Genomic DNA, 21454 nt, shown 5'->3' on the forward strand with positions numbered 1-21454 from the left:
CGGGGATGTGAAGAAGCTTGACTCTAAATGAACAATTTAATGTGTTTCTCTTATAGAGCCCAAGATCCAACTCATCTGTCTGACTAAGAGCAACCTTTTGGGCATTTCTTTACTAGGTGTCAATAAGTGCCTCCCCTAACACGATTCCACTGCTGAGCCATGGGCTCTTTGTTACTGGCTCCCAGCAACCACAGATGATTACTGAATATAGCAGGGCCTTCCATACTACAGAAGGCTATTTGTAGACTCACTGAGGTTTTTAAAGGGACAGTTCAGTTCACCAAAAAATAGACATTCTGTCAATGCGGTCTAAAACAACATTTCAAATCTTCACATCAGCTATTCATTCTTTCATTTATTTCAAAACGAAATAATCAATTAACAATTAAATTAATAAGGTGCTATTAATGGATCATTTTGTACAAAATAATAATATTTATGGCTTTCAGTGTACTTGATTTTTGCACGCATTCTGCATTCCCACTGTGTTTGAGCAGTACTAAAGAATTGTATTTTATTTTATTTAAAATAATATATTAATAAAACTAATAAAATAAACAAAGTGCTATTAATAGCTTTGCACAACTAAATTAGTTGTTGCTTCCAGTGCACTTGACTTCTGTGCACATTCTTCATTCCCACTGCGTGTGTATATTTTTAATCACAGGCATCGGACAAGTGTTCTATTTCTGGGAAAATGACATTCTTACATGCACTGAGGTGAGTGTTACCATGCAGTTGCCCAGGTGAGAGATAGAGAGATTGCTGGTCTTCTTCCCGTTAATTAACATGCTGTGTCCTTATAAACAGTGAATGAAATAAACAAAGGTTATCTCTGTGACACCTGGAAGAAAAAATGGTTACATAAAAAAACCTTTATGTTGGTGGGTTGGTGTGGGGTGTTTGCTGTTTTGAGAGTTCTCAGTGTTCTTTGGACATAGTGAGTCATTGGTTTCATTCAGAGATGGATTTAAAATGCCTCCGCTTTGTTATTGAGGATTTTCAATACTAGGTAGGTATCTGCCTCTATTCACTTTGGCTATATCCAGCAATACCTCTGCCCACACAAAATTGCTGGGATTCACGAGGGAAGTTATTTTGAATACTAAGTTCTATCCTGTATTGTTATTCTCAGAATCATTAGCTTTTTCCCTCCTCACAGTTTTGTACTTTTCCAAGAGTGACAACTTGACCCAAGCAGGGTACAACTCTTGCCCCAGTGTGCAAAATAAGAGGGTTGTTTGTGTCATTGAGGAAAAAGGACTAAAATGATTCCCCATGATCCTGGTTGCCATGGACACAGACGTGCCTCGATCCAAAAGGCAGAGAAAATAGACCAGATATTACAGGTTAATGGAGGTAACTTCACTTGTGCTGTTTTTCAATGTCTTAAGACAATACATCATTGGGCTCGTACTGTAAACATGGACCAGCAAATCTCTTTAAATCCTAAAATCAAGGGTCTGTCCAGGAAGAACAATATTTGAACACTCTTGTGACAGAGGGTCATGTTTTAGCAACCTTGACCATACAAGGCATAACTTAAATACAAAAACTGAATTATGATATGATCCCATAGCAAATAATAACTTTAATAGCAATCACATATGTATAATTAATTCAGAAAGAAACAAATAGCTGTTTCATCAAACTTTTACTGTGTAAAATAAATAAATAAATAAATAAAAGCTAGCATTTGCCTGCCATCTAGTGTGAAGTGTTTGAAAATAATATGTATGTGATAATGAAGACAACAATAGGGAAAAATAAGATGAGGATAACAAATAGGAAATGTGGTGACACTGTGTACTATAACTTGCATAAAATTCTTAACATTATATTGTAATTTAAAAAATATATTAAAAATATGTAATATCCACAAGAGGGCGATATTTATCCGGTTTCCGGGAGCTTTACGTGCTTCTATGCAGATGACTTCACATTAGAAAATTTTGGAAACCTTTTAGTACCTCTCATTAGCCTACTAACATCAACATGCATTATTACTTAACATTATACTATTAGTTTGTGCATATTCAAATAGCTAAACATGTTAATTCATATACTTTATCATGTAACTTTTTATTTGATTCTTAGTATTGTATATTTAATAATGAATTATTAATAAAAATGATTAGGCTATAAAGCAAAACATTTAGTAAACGCGATGGATTTAAAAGCTCTAACTGGAGGAAAAGGCCATGCTATGTTTATTTGATTTATTTATTTAATCCAAAAATATCAATCTGCTTATAACAAAGGGATATATAGATTAATTAAAAGTAAAATTACAAATTATATAAATTGAAACTGTCCTTGACAATCACAAAAAAATTCAGTTTCTGTGGAGGTAATATTTTATTGCATTGTTATCAATCTTTAGCAGAACCCTGGAGGCTCACGCATGCAAAAATCAAAGTTTTAACTGAGTTTTCTGTGGAGGTAATTAATAATGTTGGATGGTTTTGTGGTTGTGATTGGTTTCGCAGGCGCATGCGCACTTAGGCGCACAACTCTCAACTTGAAGTCTTTAAAGTTCCGCCGCTGCTCTCGCATGAGACGCGTTTAACTTCATTTGAAAACATTAATATGAGGGACACGTCTGCTGAAGGAAGTTTATCATTTCAAAAAGCGACAGGACTCTCATTACATTAGAAGGTAAGCCATTAACGATATTTGAAAAGGCGATTAAACCATAATAATGCGCTTAATCTGTATCGCACCTGAGAGTCGTTTACGCGTTTTAGGATAACTTGGTTAGAATGATGTCAATGCTTGTTTTTTTTATTTTTTCCTCTGTTTAATCATTCTTTCTCTTTTTTTATTAACTACACTTCTACACTTAAACGATTTTAAATGAATGTAACGTTTTATGAATGCATTTGTACAAATTCCCTGTTTTTTACATTTATAACAGATTAACTAGAGATCTATGCTCGTTTAAGGCATGAGCTACGGTAACTTTATTTTATTTTTTTTAACTTGTGTATTTTTGTTGGACAATGTCACATTTATTTTCTTGTGGATTTGTTGAAGCTGAATTTTATTTGCTTGTGGTGTGGGTGTGACATTTGGTTATGTGAATGAACCCTAAATCTGAAGTTGCTCATGAAGTTGGTCATTTGTGCACACCGTAAAGTAAAAGGTCTTAACCTGGTGCTGTAAAGACTTTAAACCTGGAGCGTGTAAGTATATCCTGTGTTTACTGTAACTTCCAGGGTGGAACTGTGGCCTTTCAAAGTGGGAAAAGGTCAGCTATGACATCAGGGATATCTTTTATTTATTTGTATTTTTTTATTCTTCAAATATAAGACCCAAATTGCTCCCATGCAGGCTTAAAGTGTGTGTCAGATGTTTCCTATCTTGTTCTCCACATGTCTCCTTGTATTAATTTGAGCAATCCACAGACAAGCTACAAAATGTCAGAATCAAAGCATTATTAATGCAGTTTTTTTTTTAATGAATGTAACTTTGTTGTGTGTTTTGGGGGGAGGCAACTCTAGCAATCTGTGCTCACATACAGTAAGTATATAGGGTTAAGTTACAGAAGCATTGTGTATTTACTTTTTTTTGTTGAATCTATAAAACAAACAAATAGATTCTAACAACTAATATTTTTTCTGTTATTTTTGGGATGTTAATAATTCAATGTGTGCACATTTGTAATGTTTACAGTTTTGTACATTTGTTTGGATGGGTTTTTAACATTAGTGATACTGCTAAATGATCCCAAAGTGAATAAGAACACATTTTTGGATTGTGTCGATTAAGGGCGTTACTGATGGGCGTACGTTAGACAAATGGTTGGGAAACACTGATGTACGGGGAGTGATGTGTGTCTGGTCTTTATCGGCTGACAGCTCACTCCTCTTTAAGAGCACTATATCAAACCAAGTGATACGAGATATGCTTTTACTTTCAATCAGAGCTAAATTTTCTGTGCAGGAATCTTAACTTGCACACTCCAACATCCAGTTGAATGATTGGTAGCGGATGGGACTTCACCACTAGGAGCTTATTTTAATGCCAAAGGCCACATGTGTCACATCTGTGTGTTTGTATAGCGTAAAGCTCATTAGCATGATCCGTCTGAGGGACTAGGTGTGTTTGGGACGAGGCTCAGCCTGGATAACGGCACGGGCAGTGGGTTGTTTTTCTTTCAGACTACCCCCACTCCATCCCCTATCTCCACATCTGGCCAACGTCAGAGTATGTAAATAAATCAAAACGACTTCTACCTTTGTACTGGTAGGCCTGTCTGGGCACCAAGCCAGCTAGACACTCACGACCATCCCTCCTACAGTGCTTTGGTTAACAACCCTTTAAGGCAATATGCAATCTGCTGATTTATTGTATATTTACTAGTAAAACACTTGAATTAATTTGCATGAAGGGCTCGACAGTGCTTTGGCCTGAGGGCAGGCTGTACGATATCTATGTTTGGAGGAAGTGCTGATTGTGAAAGTATGTGAGGGGGAACGCACATCTGGAGGAGTTTTTCAGGAATCTGGGAGAAGGGGGAGGTTGTCGATAGAGCTGGTCATTTGGGTCATGGAGCGATTGGTACATGGTACACACAGGGCCTCTGGCTGAGACCAAATATACAGCCAATTAAGTCAGCCCAACTGCTTTTCCCCCTCTTTCCGTATGGAAATCTAATTCCTCAGCCCATTTGCGACTGATTGAAATCTGTTGCGTTTACTACTGGAAAGTATTGTTCAAAAGTGTGCTTGGAGCCAAAGATCACTCCACAGTATCACGAGGGGCTCACTTTTATCCATATGACTTTCCATCCAGGCTTTGTGAAATGGAAAATCAAAGTATCCATGAAAAGAACGGATCAGAGCTGGTTCTCATCAGAGTGGATGGAAACACAATATGTGTCATACTTGAGCTTAGTTTTTTTTGTTGGGTCAGAATGTAAATGCAGAAAAGGTATAGCGCATAAACATAGTCATTGGTTAAATGTACAGGTACATCTAAAAAAATTAGAATATCGTGAATTTTTTTTTTGTAACATTTCAAAAAGTGAAACTTTTATACATATATTTTAGATTCATTACATGTAAAGTAAGACATTTCAAAAGATTTTTTGTTTTAATTTTTGGTGATTTAGAGCTTACAGCTCATGAAAGTCAAAATCCAGTATCTCAAAATATTTGAATATTTCCTATGATCAATCAAAAAAAGGACTTGCAAAGCAGAAAAGTTCAAGTTCTGTTAAAGTATGTTCATTTATGCACTCATTCCACTCAATACTAGGTCGGGGCTCCTTTAGCACAAACTCCAGCATCAGTGAGGAATGTCATGGAAGTGATCAGGCTGTGGCTCTGCTGAGGCACTATTGAGCCTTCAGCTCATCTGTATTGTTGGATCGACTGTTTCTCATCTTTCTCTTGAAAATATACCATAGATTCCATATGGGGTTCAGGTCAGGCATGTTGGCTGGCCAGTCAAGCACAGTAATATCATGGCCAGCAAACCATTTGGAAGTAGCACTTGGTGCTAACGTCCTGCTGGAAAAGCAAATCAGCATCTCCATAAAGCTTGTCAGCATAAAGTGCTCCAAAATCTCCTGGTAGATGGCTGCATTGACTCTGGACTTGATAAAACGCAGTGGACCAACACCAGCAGACGTCACGGCACCCCAAATCATCACTGACTGTGGAAATTTCGAACTGGACTTCAAGCAGCTTGGGTTCTGTGCCTCTCCAGTCTTACTCCAGACATTGATTTCCAAATGAAATGCAAAATTTAAATTTATCTGAAAAGAGGACTTTGGATCACTGAGCAACATTCCAGTTCTTTTTCTCCTTAGCGCAGGTAAGATGCTTCTGACGTTGTTTCTGTTTCAGAAGTGGCTTGGTAGTTCTTTTCCTGAAGACATCGGAGCTTGGTGACTCTTGATGCACTCCAGCTTCAATCCACTCCTTGTGAAGCTCACCCAAGTGTTTGAATCAGCTTTGCTTGACCGTATTCAAAAGCTTGCGGTCATCCCTGTTGCTTGTGCACCTTTTCATACCCGATTTCTTCCTTCCAGTCAACTTTGCATTTAATATGCTTTGATACAGCACTCTGTGAACAGCCACTCCATTCAGTAATGACCTTCTGTGACTTACCCTCTTTGTGGAGGGTGTCAATGATTGTCTTCTGGACCATTGCCAAGTCAGCAGTCCTCCCATTATTGTGGTTTCAAAGAACAAGAGATACCCTGAATTTATACTGTAGAGATGGTCGTTTAATGAAACTCAAATATAAATATTCTAATATACTGAGATACTGGATTTGGACTTTCATGAGCTGTAAGCTCTAATCATCAATTAAAACACAATTTTTACTTATTTTACAGTCATAACATGTAAAGTATGAAAGTTTCACTTTTTGAAATGTTACAAAAAAAAGTTTTTCACGATATTCTAATTTTTTTAGATGTACCTGTGTATATACGTGTGTGTGTATGTATATGTGTGTACACACACACACACACGGTCAGAATTGTTGATACCCTTGGTAAATATGATCAAAGAAGGCTGTGGAAATCTGCATTGTTAATCCTTTTGATCTATTATTTTTAAAAAATCCCAAAAATCTAACCTTTCATTTGGAGAATAAGAATTTAAAATGAGGGGAATAATTATAAAATGTTTTTTCTCTAATACACATTGGACACAATTAATGGTACCCTTTTATTCAATACTTTTTGAAACCTCCATTTGCCAAAATAGTGTAGGAGTTTTGTCCTATAATACCTGATGAGGTTTGAGAACACCTGACAAAATATCGGAGACCATTCCTTCATCCAGAATCACTCCAGATCCTTCAGAATCACAGCTCCATGATGGTGCTTCTCCTCTTCAGTTCACCCTACCCGGTCTCATGAAAGTGCGCATAAATAGTATGCCAAAATAAAATTAAACTCGTGGTATTGATACGCAAAAATGGACTTTGGCGTATATATGCTACACGATGTGTAGGATTAGGGTTGTAGGGTAGATGCGTATCATATATAAGCGAAAACTGCATATCATATGCACGGCAACAAATTTCGTATCATATGTATGCGGAAACTGTGTATTATATGCACGCCAAACAAGTTTGTACCATATGTACGCCATAGTCCACTTTTGCATATCAATACCACGAGTTCTCATTTTTATTTGGCGTACTATTTATATGCATTTTCATGAGACCGGGCTGGTCAGGGAATTGAAATGGCCATAGCAGAAGCTTGGTTTTGTGCCCAAAGCTTGTGGTTTTGTCAGTCACATTTTGATTTTTTTTATCTGTTGGTATGTGATAGAATAAGTGATGCCATGTGTCGAAACAAGATGTCCGGGACCTCCAGCAGAAATATAGGCCCACAACATTAAAAATACAGCAGTATATTTCATTGTATACATGGGGTACTTTTTATCCCTGTGTTCAACAAACCCATCTTGAGTGTTTGCTACTAAAAAGCTTATTTTTTTTTTAGTTACATCTGACCATAGAAGCCAGTCCTATTTGAAGTTCCAGTCGTGTCTGACAACTGAATAAGCTGGAAATGTTTTTGGTGAAAGCTTTTTTCTTTTTCTTTTTTAAAATGTTAAACAACACAAATGTATCTAATCCCATTTTATTAACCAATGTCTTTGCTGCTGACCTTTGATCCAGTTCAAGATAAACTAACAATTGTGCTTCGTTGTTTTTTTTATTGCTGTGAAATTGTGAAAAGGGCTTTTACATTTGCTATAATTAGAACTTATTGTATTAAAAACAATCAAGCCCTGCTCATATTTAAAAAGTAACGCAAAAGTAACGTTACTTTCCATAAAAAGTAGCTAAGTAACGCAATATTGTAATGCATTACTTTTAGAAGTAACTTTCCCCAACACTGTGTGTGTGTGTGTATATGTGTATATATATATATATATATATATATATATATATATATATATATATATATATATATATATATATATATATATATATATATACATATACACACACACACATCTCAAATTACATCCCTGATTAACTCTTCTGAAGTACTCTTCTGAATTCACTTTCAGACTTTCTACTTGCACTATTTGGAGAAACTGCCAGCTATCCAGGGCTTCCACATATAAGTGATGCAGGCAGCTGACTAAATACAGCTCCTTTTCCCTCCAGGGATGTGGAGAATGTTTTCTCTTTGCCAAAAGTAACTGTAAAAGCGGTGAATTTCAAGCTGGGCGGACCTCCAGTTAGGCCAGTGTTTCTTCAGGTGGTAATGGATCTGAATGTCAGTGCAAATCCAGTAGATTGTAACTTATTTTAGCACTTTCATTCATCATTGAAGTTTCGGTTAGGATTTGGTTGAGGTTTTGTGGTCAGAAGCTTGATTTGGTCATTGAGCTGTAAAACAGTTTTTATTTGCTTGGAGAAAAAAACTACTGTCTATGCAGTGTATTTTGAACAAGCGTTGTATACAAAAGACTCATTGACCCAACAAAATCTAATCCATAAACAAAACCCTGGTCTGCTCTTCTTGCTACATAAAAACTGTGAAGTGATGTGGGCTGGTCTTGCCCTTTCTGCAGTCCTCGTTGATCAGATTAGGTCATAATTGAATAGGTTCAAGTTAGAATGAGAATGTAGCTTGTTTCTGTGCTCTTTCTCTCGGGGTCAGTGGTAATAGACAAACAAAGACCTCTGTGTTAGTTGTTGAGAGTTCCAGCTCTCTTGCAGTCTGTAACAAAATTAAGGGTTGTTTTTGGAGTGTTTTACCCCACTCTTTTGGCTTGTAATTGTGACCAGCAGTGATGGTCAGTGTGGTTTACTTGTTGTCCGACAAACATCTGATGTAGTTTGTATTTCCCCTATTTTTTTTTTCTTTTTCAATATTGTTTGTTTTTATTTTTTTAGGTAGTTTGCATAGTAAAACTTTAAATTTGTGTTCATCCTCCTTTATAGCACTGCTGTAAAATCCATACACATTCAGAAGGATGTATTTTACCATTGCAATGCATCTCTGTTTTGATTTTCCTTCAAAATCATAATATAATGGAACTATTCAAATATTAGGACTTGCTTCTGTAATAACATCTTGAGACCCATGTATTCTGCTTTGACATCCCTTAGCCTATAAGCCTAAAGTTAAATTATTCATAATGTGAATATTTATTAGAATTTAAAACATTATGGTTAAATAACACAATTAAATTTAATAATACACAAACATTGTTTGGCCCTCCTGCATCAGTGTTATTTTAGTATTATTTCTTAATATTTGTAGAATCTAAAGAAATGCATTCTTTATATTTTTATATATTTTAAATTTCCATTTTAGTATTTTTTCCTCCCTTTTGTTTTTTTAATATTTAGTAAATCATTGTAATATTTAGCTTTAATTTATTTCAATTTAGTTGCTACATTTTGTTTAGATTTTTTTTATCTACAATTATTTTATTTCAGCTTTATTTGAATGATTGGAAATTATTTTACTAGTTTATTTTTAGTTAACAATAACACCACTGTCTTACATACCTTAAGGATTGTGGTATGATTTTTTGTAAACACATTTGAGCAGCTGCTCATGCATGTTTTGACACGTGTTCATAAGTGAGGCTTAGCAGTCTATTAGATTTAGTTTGCCTTGCTAATAATTAATATTGAAATAGTAATTAAAGGGTTCATTCAAGGATCCAACCTGGCGGGTGGAGAAGGGAATCTTCTGTCAAGCTGTAACAGCCAGTGGCAGTAACAGGCTGGACATGAATCCTGTGGGACTTTGTTTTGAAGGTCTGGAATTCCAAGCATTCCAACGCATAGTGGAGAAAGATCCTGGGTGAATCGTGCCATTATCCCACACATGAGTCCTCTCAATCTGTATAGTGGGACAGTTACGCCTCATATTAGTGCCAGACAGGAGAGAGAACACCAGATAGATGGAAAGCAGGAGTTTTTTTTTCTTTTCTTTTTAAGAGCAATGTTCTTGCTTACCTTTTAGTTGTTACATTTGCAGGTTTCAAGAAAGGTGATCATGATGTGCGACGCGAGTGAAATGTTGGCAGCTGCTCTGGAGCAGATGGATGGCATCATTGCAGGTACAACTACTAAAAAAATTAAAAATACTGTACAAAAACAAATTTCTCCCTTTTTCTTTGTTTATTTGCAGTTTTACAGTCATCAACTGTGTAGTCATTTTTTTTTTTTAAATAAGACAAATTATTTGAGAATTTTTAGGGTCAATGCACATACGTAAACTTTCAAGGAGGATAAATCTGCAATGTGAGTGCTTCTGCAAATTTGTGAGAACTGAGAGTATGCGCAGTGAGCAACATTATAAGCTTTTTCCACTATTTCAGCACTGATGAAATCTAATGCTTATTCAATATGTGACCACAATATTGTCCATCTCTCGGAACATCAGGGACACATCAGAGAAAAATTAATGTCTTTGCTTGGAGCAAGAATGAGTTTCTTGAAGGTTATGCTTTCCCATTCACTGTAATTATGGCAGTGGACGTCCCACTGTTTACATCATCTGACAGTAAGCCACCTGAGCAGTGCGGTCACAGTCATCCAACCTGTGTTTTGTTTTGGAAAGTGCTGAAAGTACCTACAGCAAAACATGCTGATTTAAAGGGATTTCACCCAAGAATTTAATTTAAAATGAAATCATTTCAGTCATTTACTCTCTCTCATTTTCTGTTCATTTTTAGGGAATACAACCACACAGTCACATTAAAAAAATGACACAAAAATATAACAATAGAAGTAGTCTATTCAGTTTGTGCACTATATTACAGTCTATTCAACCCAGTAATTTTGAGTCATCCCAGAATTCCTTCACTGATCCTAATTCCTGCACTTGCCTCAGGTTCTAAGGCTATGAATTACACCAATGGCCTCTTTGATTGTCAGTCACCAACTTCACCATTCCTGGGCAGCCTCCGGGTGCTGCACCTCTTGGAGGACCTGAGGGCTGCGTTGGACTTGATGGATCCCGAGGAAAAGGAGAGTCTGCGCAGTCAGGTGTCCGAAACCACAGCTGAGGGTCTGATGGAGTGGCTACAAAGCAGACTGGTGGGTTCTCATCGGTTTTTAAAAAGAGGCTAAAATAGGAATCTTTAATAAAGTTTATTTTAAAATAATAATTGCATTTTTGGCTGAAGTTTTGTAAGCAGTTTGATGCAAAAATTATTCTGAAGGAAAATACTATTGACTTTTCATATAATGTATTCATCTGCAAGCCTGACGTAAGATTTCCTCCCTTTGCGTTTTCCATCCTTAACTCCAGTCATGATTCATCTGGATTAAGCACATTTCTGCTCCCCGGACCCTTTTCCCATATCCAACCTGAAGCATGCTTGTTTTGTGAAATTTCCACTCCTGGGCAGTAAAACTTTCACATGCATCTCATATAGCAGAGTATCATCTGTACGAGCCCCACATGACTCACCGATGGCAGCATGTGATTTTCTTTTTCAGATCCCATTGGCGTTTGACTGAATATGGTCATTATATATTTCACTGCATTTTGTTGCCTGTTCAGAGCCTTCTATTTCAAAGATGCAATATGTGTCACACCACACAACCAGTAAATCTGGTGTGTCTATTTGGAAATGTTTCCATGTACGTTTAATGTAGATTAAAATTACACTCTGAGGATTTCTTTGTTTCCAGACCAATGGTCATGGATCTGCAGCAGGGGATTTGGTCTACCAGGAGCGACTCTCTCGCTTGGAAAGTGACAAAGAATGTCTAGTGCTCCAGGTGTGGTGTTAAAACCAAGTCGAGAGACTTTTTGTGCGTTGTGTGGGATTTTCTTGTCAGATTTGAAGTTGTGTGCCTCTGCTTTTCTATTAGCTGTCAGTTTGAATGCAGCAATTGTAGTTTCTAAATGTCACACATCACACACAACTCAATAAGTATCCACACTGATCTCCCAGGTAAGTGTTCTGACTGACCAGGTGGAAGTTCAAGGAGAAAAAATAAGGGACCTAGACTCGAGCCTTGAGGAACACCGCATGAAACTAAATGCTACAGAAGAGTTACTACAGCAGGTGTGTGATCTCTTTTATAAGCTTATGTCCAATAACAGAAGTGCACTGCATTTAAGACGCGTTGGAAGAGTAGTCAGTATTAAAGGAATAGATTTCAAAAAAATTAAAACCAATATGTAAATTGTGTGTAGGAGCTGCTTAGCAGAAGTGCTTTAGAGACGGAGAAACTGGAACTGCTGACCGAGGTATCAAGTCTGAAACTGAAGCTAGCTGCTGCAGAGCGGGATTGCAGAGAAAGTGAGGTAAGGAGCACATGTTTGCACAATCACCACTGTGAAATTTCATAGGGCATAGAGTCCCACAAGCCTAATAAATTGCAGTCTCCAGTAATTTATCAGAACCTTGAAAGTGCTCTGAATGCAGAACAGAATGAACTGTACTGACAATCTGAACATTTAATGAAATTAAACCTGGTTATTATGGTTTGACCACCCTGTGGTTTCCATAGTGACATTCATTGATGCTTAAGCCCCCAGCTCTATTCAGCAGAGGGTGAGAGCAAAATACAGAGTGCCAGAGCCATTTCCTGTTATAAAGGTTTTTTTGGGTGTTTTTTTTTTTTTTTTTTTTTTTTTTTTCGCCCCGTTTGACTCCAGACTACACTGGACCCATTCAGCTTTCTCTCACTTGCATGAGCCCAAAGGGGAGTTTCAGAAATCCACAGTGGACCAAAAGAATGGGCTAGGTTTCCTCTGTATTAGATGAAAATATAGATTTCATTTAAGTATAATTTTAAGTTCTCAGTTTCAGTGAATTTTTTTTTTTTTTTTTTTTTTTTTTTTTTCACTTTAAGTGTCCTTGAGGTATTTTTTATTTTTTTTGGTCCTACTTGTCCAAAAAACTCAAAGGATTTAGCATTACAAGTCACAAAATCTCTGACATATCATGGTCTTTCTCCTTAGGGTCTTTATCAGGATGTGAAAGACATGCGCCTTCAGTTGACTTCTATGGAGAACGAGAAACAAGAGTATGAGAGAAGTCTTAACTCTACCAAAGTACGAGTGCCTCATGGTCAGGTGATAATTACACAACATAAGATTAAAAGCAGTGAAGTGAAACAGCAAGCACTTGTCTATGAATCACTTAACCACACAGATAAATTCTTATGTAGTTCACCCTAACCTTCATGACTAGCCACTGGAATGTTCCAAGCTAATGAACTTTATCCAAAGCAGGACAAATTCACATAGCTGGACAGATTCATGAAAAATCTTGATTCTACCACTCAGTTTTGTTTCTTGCATACTTTGAAATGGCATTTCTCATAATTGTCTTGATAATGCTATATTAGTAGATAAGTAAATTTGAGCTAAGTAAATATAGGGTTGGCACATGGTGAGCTTATTTTTAGTTTTGGAATGACCTGGTAGCATTAATTGTGTGGTTTTTTTTTTTTTTTTTTTTTTTTTATTGGTCAGGAGGAGCTGATATCACTACAAAAGCAGTTGGAGGAGAGGGAACAAGCACTTAGAAGACTTCAGGACCAGGCCATGCCAGAAGCCCCAAACACAGAACAGTCACAAAGCAGAGAGAAAGGTACAATATGACCATTCTGCTTTAACAATAACATGCCAAAGTCAATTTAAAATGTAACTAGAGGGGATTCACAATCTAATTTAAATTTAAAATAATGTAATAATGTACAGAAAGTAATTGACCGAATCTCTTTTCTTGTATACATAGGTGCATTGTGGATTATTTACGTAAATGTGAGATTTGATCTGGTTTATTCTAACTTGTGATCTGTAAAAAATTAAATTATCAATGTTTCAACTGTGTTCATGTGTTTTTGTATTCACCATCATTGTTTACGCTTATTGGCATAAATATGGTGGATGAGTGGGAAACGTGACTAGTCGTAGACTTTTGGACTCCCACTGTGTACAATGTCTTAAGGGAGTCTCGCACAGACACATTATGCCGCTATTAAATCCACTATTAAATGCATGACACAGGAACAAAAACATTTTTGTGTTATAAAGGAGAAACTATCCCAGCACACTGTAAGCTCAAGAAAAACTGTGTTGGAATGTATGAGGTATATGAAGGTTTGTATTACACGTCTAGGCACGTTTTTTGATTGATGGTGACCTGGTTTTGGCTGCAGACTCCCCTGCTCTTATAACTGTGATTTGCTAGATGTGCTTGAATTGTCTAACAATATTTATTCTTGACTGCAAATCATCTTTACTTCCAAAATGACAAGTATGCAGTTTCTGGGGTGTTTATTTTAGTGATTCCAGACACATAAAAATGTATCAAAGGCCTCAGTCTTGTTCTGAAATGTTTAGCTGTTGTATGCCATAGAATATTATTTCTGGAGTTGTTTTTGTGTGTTCAGACATAGAGGTGCAGAGAATGAGGAGAGCTGTTGAGTCTTTGAAGGCAGCTAATGAAGAGAAGGTAAACAATATGATGTCCTGCTATTTTGCTGTGGTGATCACATCAACTACCTGCTAGCACACACATTATTTCACAGACTTTGGTTTCTAATTAAACCATCTCCATAATCTTTCTAATTAAACAGTCTTTGCCTAGATGTATGCATGTAGAAGTAGATATTGTATAGACAGTACCAGTCAAAAGGGTTTTTTATGTGATGCATTTCTTCAGCTGGTATGCATAAAATTGACAAAAGTGTCCAAAAATTGTATTTCAAATAAAAGCTGTTCTTTTGGTGCAAATGTAATATTTTCAATATTACCGTGTTTGTGTGTATATATTTTATTAAATTATTATATTTTATCAAAAAAATATAAAAAATATATAATTTATTAATTTGTATTTCGTACGATAATCAATTTTACATAGTTTTAATCTGAATCTTTTTAGGATTTTAAAATAAAAGAGCTGCAGCAGTCTCTGATCCGTTTCAAACGAGTTCAGGATATGGTGATGTCCGTGCAGGCATCAAAAGGTGAGATGTCCTTGGCACATTTTTATGTCGTCTTTTGTTTATTATTTCCTTTTGAGAAAAAAAAGTTAATATTGTAATGGCACACTATAAACAATTACCTGTTGACTTTCAAAAATCTGACAATAAGTACGTAAGCCTTTCCATTTCTATAAATTCTGCTATAATGTAAAACCACTGATCTTTAGCAGTTCTCTACTTTTACAAGTAACATGATTTCAGTAACATTTTAAACATTCATTGCTTTAATCAGTACCACCAGTTTTTTCTGGTGTCAAAAGATTTTGATCTCAAGAATATTTCCAAGAAAGCTTTTGTCTGCATCTCAGTCTAATAGCTTGGCTGATTTATCCTGTCTTAAGACTTGTGCTGTTTTCCCAGACAAACTCAGGGACGAAGAGACAAGAGAAGGGCTGTGTGACACAGAGATGGTCTCCACCGGAGGCACAGAGGAAACTGATGAAGTATGAAGGGTCTTACACATACACACACGGTTTATGTAAACACATGTTCCTCAGACTTCCTTTTTAGACCCCCTCCTTGCAGTACTTTCATTGTGATGGTCTGACAGAGAATAACAATTTAACCATAAGCTTTTTTTTTTTTTGGACGGGGAACATCTCTGTTGTTTTTGTTTGGGAGCAGCATCCTGTTATTTCAGGTCGTTTCAGACTGGTCACTGCCTGCTCCTCTTGTCCATTGAAATCTGACTCCTCTGGGAAAATACTTTTCTCACTGCTGTTCTCTTGCATACTCCCGTCAGTTTTATTGTTGTTTCTCACACAGCCTCAGCTCATTCCATGTTCAGAACTGCTCCCTGAAGTGACCACACACAAACCTGCATCTGAGACCACTGACAGGTCTGTTTACTTTCTGTAGACTTTTATTTAAACTGTTCATATAAGGATATATTGACGTTCAAGCATTTTTCATGGTTTGGGAACAAAGTTGATATTGAAAAAAATAGATAAAACTGACTATATTCATCACAATCAATACAGCTTTGAATAGTGTACATAAGCCTTAAAAATTTAACTTTTTTTTTTTATTGTTATTATTATTAAGAAAATTGACGTAATCATAAGAAATTTAACATTAACAAATATTTTATTATACAATTCATCATATCTTCCTTATCAGGGATTTGTGCTTTTATTGCTCTTTATTACAATTTATTATTACATTATTAAATTTGATCGTTTTGATTTCTTCCTTATGCTTTTTCAGTGTCTTTGAAGTACAGCAGCCTGAAGGGTCTCGTTTGACAAGCAATAATGAGGTACCAACTTAGTATATATGAGAAATTATGAATTGGATGTGTTAAAAAGATCCTGTAAAAAGGTTGGAGATTTGCATATGTAGGTTTCTGTCACCCCCTGTTGGTTAAAAACTCTGCTCTCAGTCACTTCTGTCACTGTTCTCATGTAAGCACAATGGCACCCCCTACAGCATTTCACATCACCCAAGCCAGCACACTTTACAAGTTCATTGTAAAATTAGATTAACACGAGCCTGACAAAAAGCTCTATTTACAATAAAACGACTTCATAGCTGCACAGGACACTTTTTATAAATTATGCTAATAATTAGAACTGTATAGACCCAATCATTTGGCAAAACGAAAACTTAAATATCTTAACCAAGAACTGCAACTTGCTTGTAATATTTTAGGATGAAGCCAGTAAAAATGGAGGCTCTCCATCCATCTCCCCGACTCAGCCCAGTTCAGGGGGGAATGAGAGTTTTGGCTCTAAAAAAACACGTTCCTCTTTTGGACGTGGCTTTTTCAAGATGAGAGGCAACAAGATGACAAGCACCGCTCCCAATCTGAGTGAGTGAGGCCAAACTCTTTCTGTAAAACATTTTGTATTTAAAAACTGCAAAAGTTTGACTTTAATAAACATGAAATGAAGTATGCACATTTCTTGGCAGTGTTGGCATTAATTAATTATATGTTGGCTTGGCAGTTGAAGGAGAGCATACGGGGACTGAGCACTTGGATTTGGCCGGAGTGCAAACTCGGAAGCCCAAAGCATTAGAGACACACTCGCCTGAAGGGAAGAAGAAATCAAAGGGGATCATGAAGTTATTTGGAAGGTCTTTTTAATATATTAACAATAAACTCCACTGTCTATTAAAATGAAGATATTAACTTTTATAACCCCTGCATCAGAATGAAGAGAAGTCAATCCACCTTTGATGACCTGGACGATTCTCCAGAGTCAGCGTTTAGGAGAGGGGGAGTCCGAGCCACAGCGGGACCCAGACTGGGCTGGTCACGTGATCTGCAGCGAAGCAATAAGTACATACAATTTGTTTGAGTTCTTTCGTTTTGTTTTTTCCAAGCATGTAATGCTGTAAATGTCTCTCTCAGCGAGCTGGACAGCCCATTTTCCCGCTGGAGTAAAGAGCAGGTGTGCGAGTGGCTGCAGACCCAGGGACTGGACTTGTATGTAAATCAAGCTCAGCAGTGGATCAGCTCTGGGCAGACATTATTGAAGGCATCTCAGCATGATTTGGAAAAGGTCTTCTGAAAAGCCTCACATTTTCAAATATGCATGCACATACTTTTATTTCTTAATTTGTAAGTTTAGGTTATTCTGTGTGATGCATGACATTTCTGTCTGTGCTTCAGGAAATGGGCATCAGACATCCTCTACACAGAAAGAAACTGCAGCTGGCTCTTCAGTCGCTGGGCTCAGAGGAGGAAGATGCCATGGGTAAACTAGACTACAACTGGGTTACTCGTAAGTAACAATCAGGACTAAAAAGGACTCTATCCCTTTAAACTTTTAGTAAAAAAAGTTCATCCAAAAATGAAAATTCTCTCATTAATTACTCGCCCTCATGTCGTTCCAAACCCACAAGACATTCGTTCATCTTCGGAACACAAATGTAGATATTTTTAATAAAATCTGAGAGCTTTCTGACCCTGCACAGACAGCAACGTTCAAGTCCCAAAAAAGGTAGTAAGGACGTTAAAATAGACCATGTGACATGAGTGGTTCAACTGAGAGTCACGATACTCTCCTGAACGTGACTAACGCGGAAGAGAAGAAATTATTGAATTAAGTTAATTTTGCTTTCTTTTGCGCACAAAGTATTCTCGTAGCTCCATAATATTACGATTGAACCACTGATGTCACATGGACTATTTTAACAATGTCTTTAATACCTTTCAAGGCCTTGAACGTGTCAGTTGATTAGCTGTCTATGCAGAGTCAGAAAGCTCTCGGATTTCTTCAAAAATATCTTGTGTTCCGAAGATGAACGAAGGCCTTGCGGGTTTGAAGCGATATGAGGGTGAGTAATCAATGACAGTTTTCATTTTGGGTGACCTATCCCTTTAAGCCAGATGTCTGAATACGGTTGATTACAAAGTGCGAGTACCAATATTATTATTGAAATTGTCTCAAAGGATGGCTGGATGACATCGGCCTACCTCAGTATAAATCTCAGTTTGATGAGGGCAGAGTGGATGGGCGCATGCTTCACTATATGACTGTGGTAGGTGTCAAATAACTCAAAATAATTACAATTACAATACCTTATAATATATTTTAAAATTCAACTTATTTCTGTGATGGCAAAGCAATTGTTTTAGCAGCCCTTATTCTAGTCTTCAGAAATCATTCTAATATGCTGATATGGTTTAAGAAAATAAATTATGTTGGTAATTTTTGCTGCTTTATTTTTTTGTGTGTGTAAAATTCAATACTAAGGTTGACTTTGTCTGCATATCATTGGTTAGGATGACCTGTTGGGACTGAAAGCGGGCAGTGTGCTTCACCATCTCAGTATTAAGAGGGCCATTCAGGTGCTACGTATCAACCGCTATGACCCCAGCTGCCTCCGTCGCCGACCGATAGAGGTAGCACACCCTGCCATTATACTACCACGCTTGGCTCCATTCACTCACTTTGAATACGACTTTGATTTTTGTTGTATTTATTCCCCTTTGATTAGAATAATCCCACACCAGCAGAAATCTGTCAATGGACCAATCACAGAGTGATGGAATGGCTTCGTTCAGTGGATCTAGCAGAGTATGCACCCAACCTGAGAGGAAGTGGAGTCCACGGAGGCCTAATGGTAAGTGCAGTGGAACAGAAGACATCAAATTTCTATTCAAGTTGTTTTTACTTTCTTTTTTTTACCTGCATTTCTCAGGTTTTAGAGCCTCGCTTCAATGTTGAGACAATGGCTCTGCTGCTTAACATCCCACCAAATAAAACTCTGTTGAGACGTCACCTTGCAACCAACTTCCATCATCTGATTGGCTCAGAGGCACAAAGGCTGAAGCAGGAGTATCGCGACAACCCAGATTACACTGTCTTGACCGCTACAGCCAAAGTTAAGGCAAGTAACCGTGTGTAAGGTTGCCTGTGGGTCTTTGAATGGCACTTACTGAATGTGGAATACAGCTGTTTATTAACTTAATAACGGCACGCTGATAAAGTTTTACCTGTCCTTTACCATCCTCACCTCCTTTTAGCCAAGACGTCTGTCATTTGGAAGTTTCGGGACATTGAGGCGGAAGCGACAGGAGGAGATGGAAGAGTATGTTTGCCCCATGGATGTACAGATGCCTCAGAACAGCAGTTTCAATAAAGGCCTTTGTGTATATGAAGACGGCTTGGATCAACTGGAGCAGGTATGGACAATTCCACTGACTAAGATGAAATGCAGCTAAAATTGTGAATTATATTCTAATTGCCAGTTTTTAATAAGTCTTCTGGTCATAGTTGGATATTATTGGAGATTGTTTAAATGCTGTTGTGCAGATGGAGGACACTGATGGCACAGTGAGACAGATTGGCGCATTCTCGGAAGGAATCAACAACCTGACTGTAAGACAACCACACAATATTCCAGCTGTACTATATCTGCTGTGGTCTCTTGTTCTTACCTCAGTTCCTCCTGTGTTCTCCAGAGCATGCTAAAAGAGGATGAGTTCTTCATTGAAGCATCCTCCCGTTCACCTGAAACCAGCGCTATAGATGACGACTAAGACTGTTTGAACATGACTAAGTCTGTAGCTGTGAAAGTTGAAGGTTACTGTGATTTTACTATGATAAGCTCCACTTACAGTGAAACAAATTACGCAGTAAATGCAATAGTATATTAATTGAATGAAATGCTATTTATTCATGTAGGATCTGCAGTATATACAGTAACTGAAACAGTATTTATAAGTGTTTGCACCAAGCTAAAAACCAAAGACAACAAATCAAAAAGGCAGTTAGTTCTTAATGATTTTTATTCTTTTATACTCTAGGCTATTCATCTGTGACCGTTTGCTGCATGTTTTGGTCGTTTTCTAGTTGAATGTTTATGTAATTTTATTGGGAGGGAAAATTTTTAATTTTGCCAGCAAACTCTTGATATTGTTATACTATAACATATCAGTGAATACCATGTACTATGTACTGTTTTATGCATGTGTAAAGAAATTCAATTAAAACTTTTTTTTTCCCCTTAATCCAATTTATGTTTTTAGACAGTGTATAGTAGTTTGTCTTGGGTTCGTTCAACTAGATTATCTATGAATCTATAAAAAAAAAATAAAAAAAAAAAGGGCTAATGCAGCTGCTCACCATCCTCCAATATTGCTTTTAGATGTTACTTTTTCAAAAATACTGATCCTATGCCGATATTGCCTGAGTTATTTAAGACGGTCTTAACTCAGTATCGGGCATTGCATTTGAGCATGAACCTAAATACTGGTAATATGCAGCGCATTCAGCTGCATGTAAATATGTTATCCCAACGCATCCTATATTAGATTAACCCTATAATAATGCAGCAGTGTTTTATTCGTCATATGTTCAACAGTAGCTAGGCATACTTCAATTAAAATGTTTTCGTACTTCGTATGGCTTCGAAAACACGCAGATGATTTTAGGAATCACTTGATAATGTAGATGAAAATATAGCACAAATCTGCAATAAACATTAATGACACTATAATGAGAACTTTATAGAATGTGAAATCTATAGTGAATTCTGTCCTTGCGCGCTCTCACTTATAGAAAGCCAAAGGTGCCAAAAAACGTGAATTTTAACGCGTCAACAACACGTATTTAACATATTTCACGCGTTAAATACGTGTCGTTTGCACTTTAAAATTCATCGTGATAAATACGCGTGAAAAATCAGTTTGAACGGGTCAGTGTCATTGGCTGCTGAAGACTTGGGTCAAACCATTCATTTGAGCTTAGGGGGGTGTACCATTCATAGACTAGGCTACCACCATTTAATATGGCTAATTATGCCTATTTTTAATTTTTTGTATAGCCTATAGAAGTAATATTTAAATAGCAGTTTCATGAAAAATTTGATAAATAAAATTGTTTCGTTTTTCCATCACTCATGCCTTTTTATAAATAAACTCATTAGTGGGCATTCTAGCTTTAATAGTGATCAAACTTAAGTTAACATCAAAGCATTAACATTTGTGTGGGGAAATCAGTTACAGTGGTGGTAAGCAATCAATGCAGGTTTACGATAC

At 36.8% G+C, this 21454-nt stretch overlaps 1 protein-coding gene across 2 annotated transcripts; it reads left to right on the top strand.

The window, feature by feature from the left end:
- Positions 1-2493: 2493 nt before the first annotated feature.
- On the top strand, positions 2494-20427 carry LOC306861475 (liprin-beta-1-like). 2 transcript variants are annotated; one of them, XM_079403736.1, is made up of 25 exons: positions 2494-2658; positions 9986-10067; positions 10844-11049; positions 11650-11739; positions 11916-12029; positions 12161-12271; positions 12932-13024; positions 13448-13565; positions 14371-14432; positions 14862-14946; positions 15325-15407; positions 15730-15803; positions 16171-16222; positions 16615-16774; positions 16911-17040; positions 17117-17245; positions 17318-17468; positions 17579-17690; positions 18362-18450; positions 18695-18814; positions 18910-19035; positions 19114-19302; positions 19439-19597; positions 19728-19793; positions 19877-20427. In XM_079403736.1, exons 2-25 carry the CDS (start codon positions 10004-10006, stop codon positions 19952-19954), a joined length of 2661 nt encoding a protein of 886 aa, XP_079259862.1. In that variant the 5' UTR covers positions 2494-2658; positions 9986-10003; the 3' UTR covers positions 19955-20427. The 2 variants fall into 2 exon arrangements, with proteins under 2 accessions (XP_079259862.1, XP_079259861.1); XM_079403735.1 differs by having other exon boundaries at positions 2504-2658; positions 12932-13045.
- Positions 20428-21454: the final 1027 nt, after the last annotated feature.

This window comes from Barbus barbus (assembly GCF_936440315.1).
Source record: "Barbus barbus genome assembly, chromosome: 42".
NCBI lineage: Eukaryota > Metazoa > Chordata > Actinopteri > Cypriniformes > Cyprinidae > Barbus > Barbus barbus.

What these genes read in the sequence shown, in the direction of transcription:
- LOC306861475 (XM_079403735.1), top strand. Translation starts at nt 10,004, where the DNA reads ATGATGTGCGACGCGAGTGAAATGTTGGCAGCTGCTCTGGAGCAGATG. An exon ending in GTTTGACAAGCAATAATGAG is followed by an intron (nt 16,223 to 16,614) that starts GTACCAACTTAG and finishes GTAATATTTTAG; the next exon opens with GATGAAGCCAGTAAAAATGG. An exon ending in TGCTTCACTATATGACTGTG is followed by an intron (nt 18,451 to 18,694) that starts GTAGGTGTCAAA and finishes ATCATTGGTTAG; the next exon opens with GATGACCTGTTGGGACTGAA.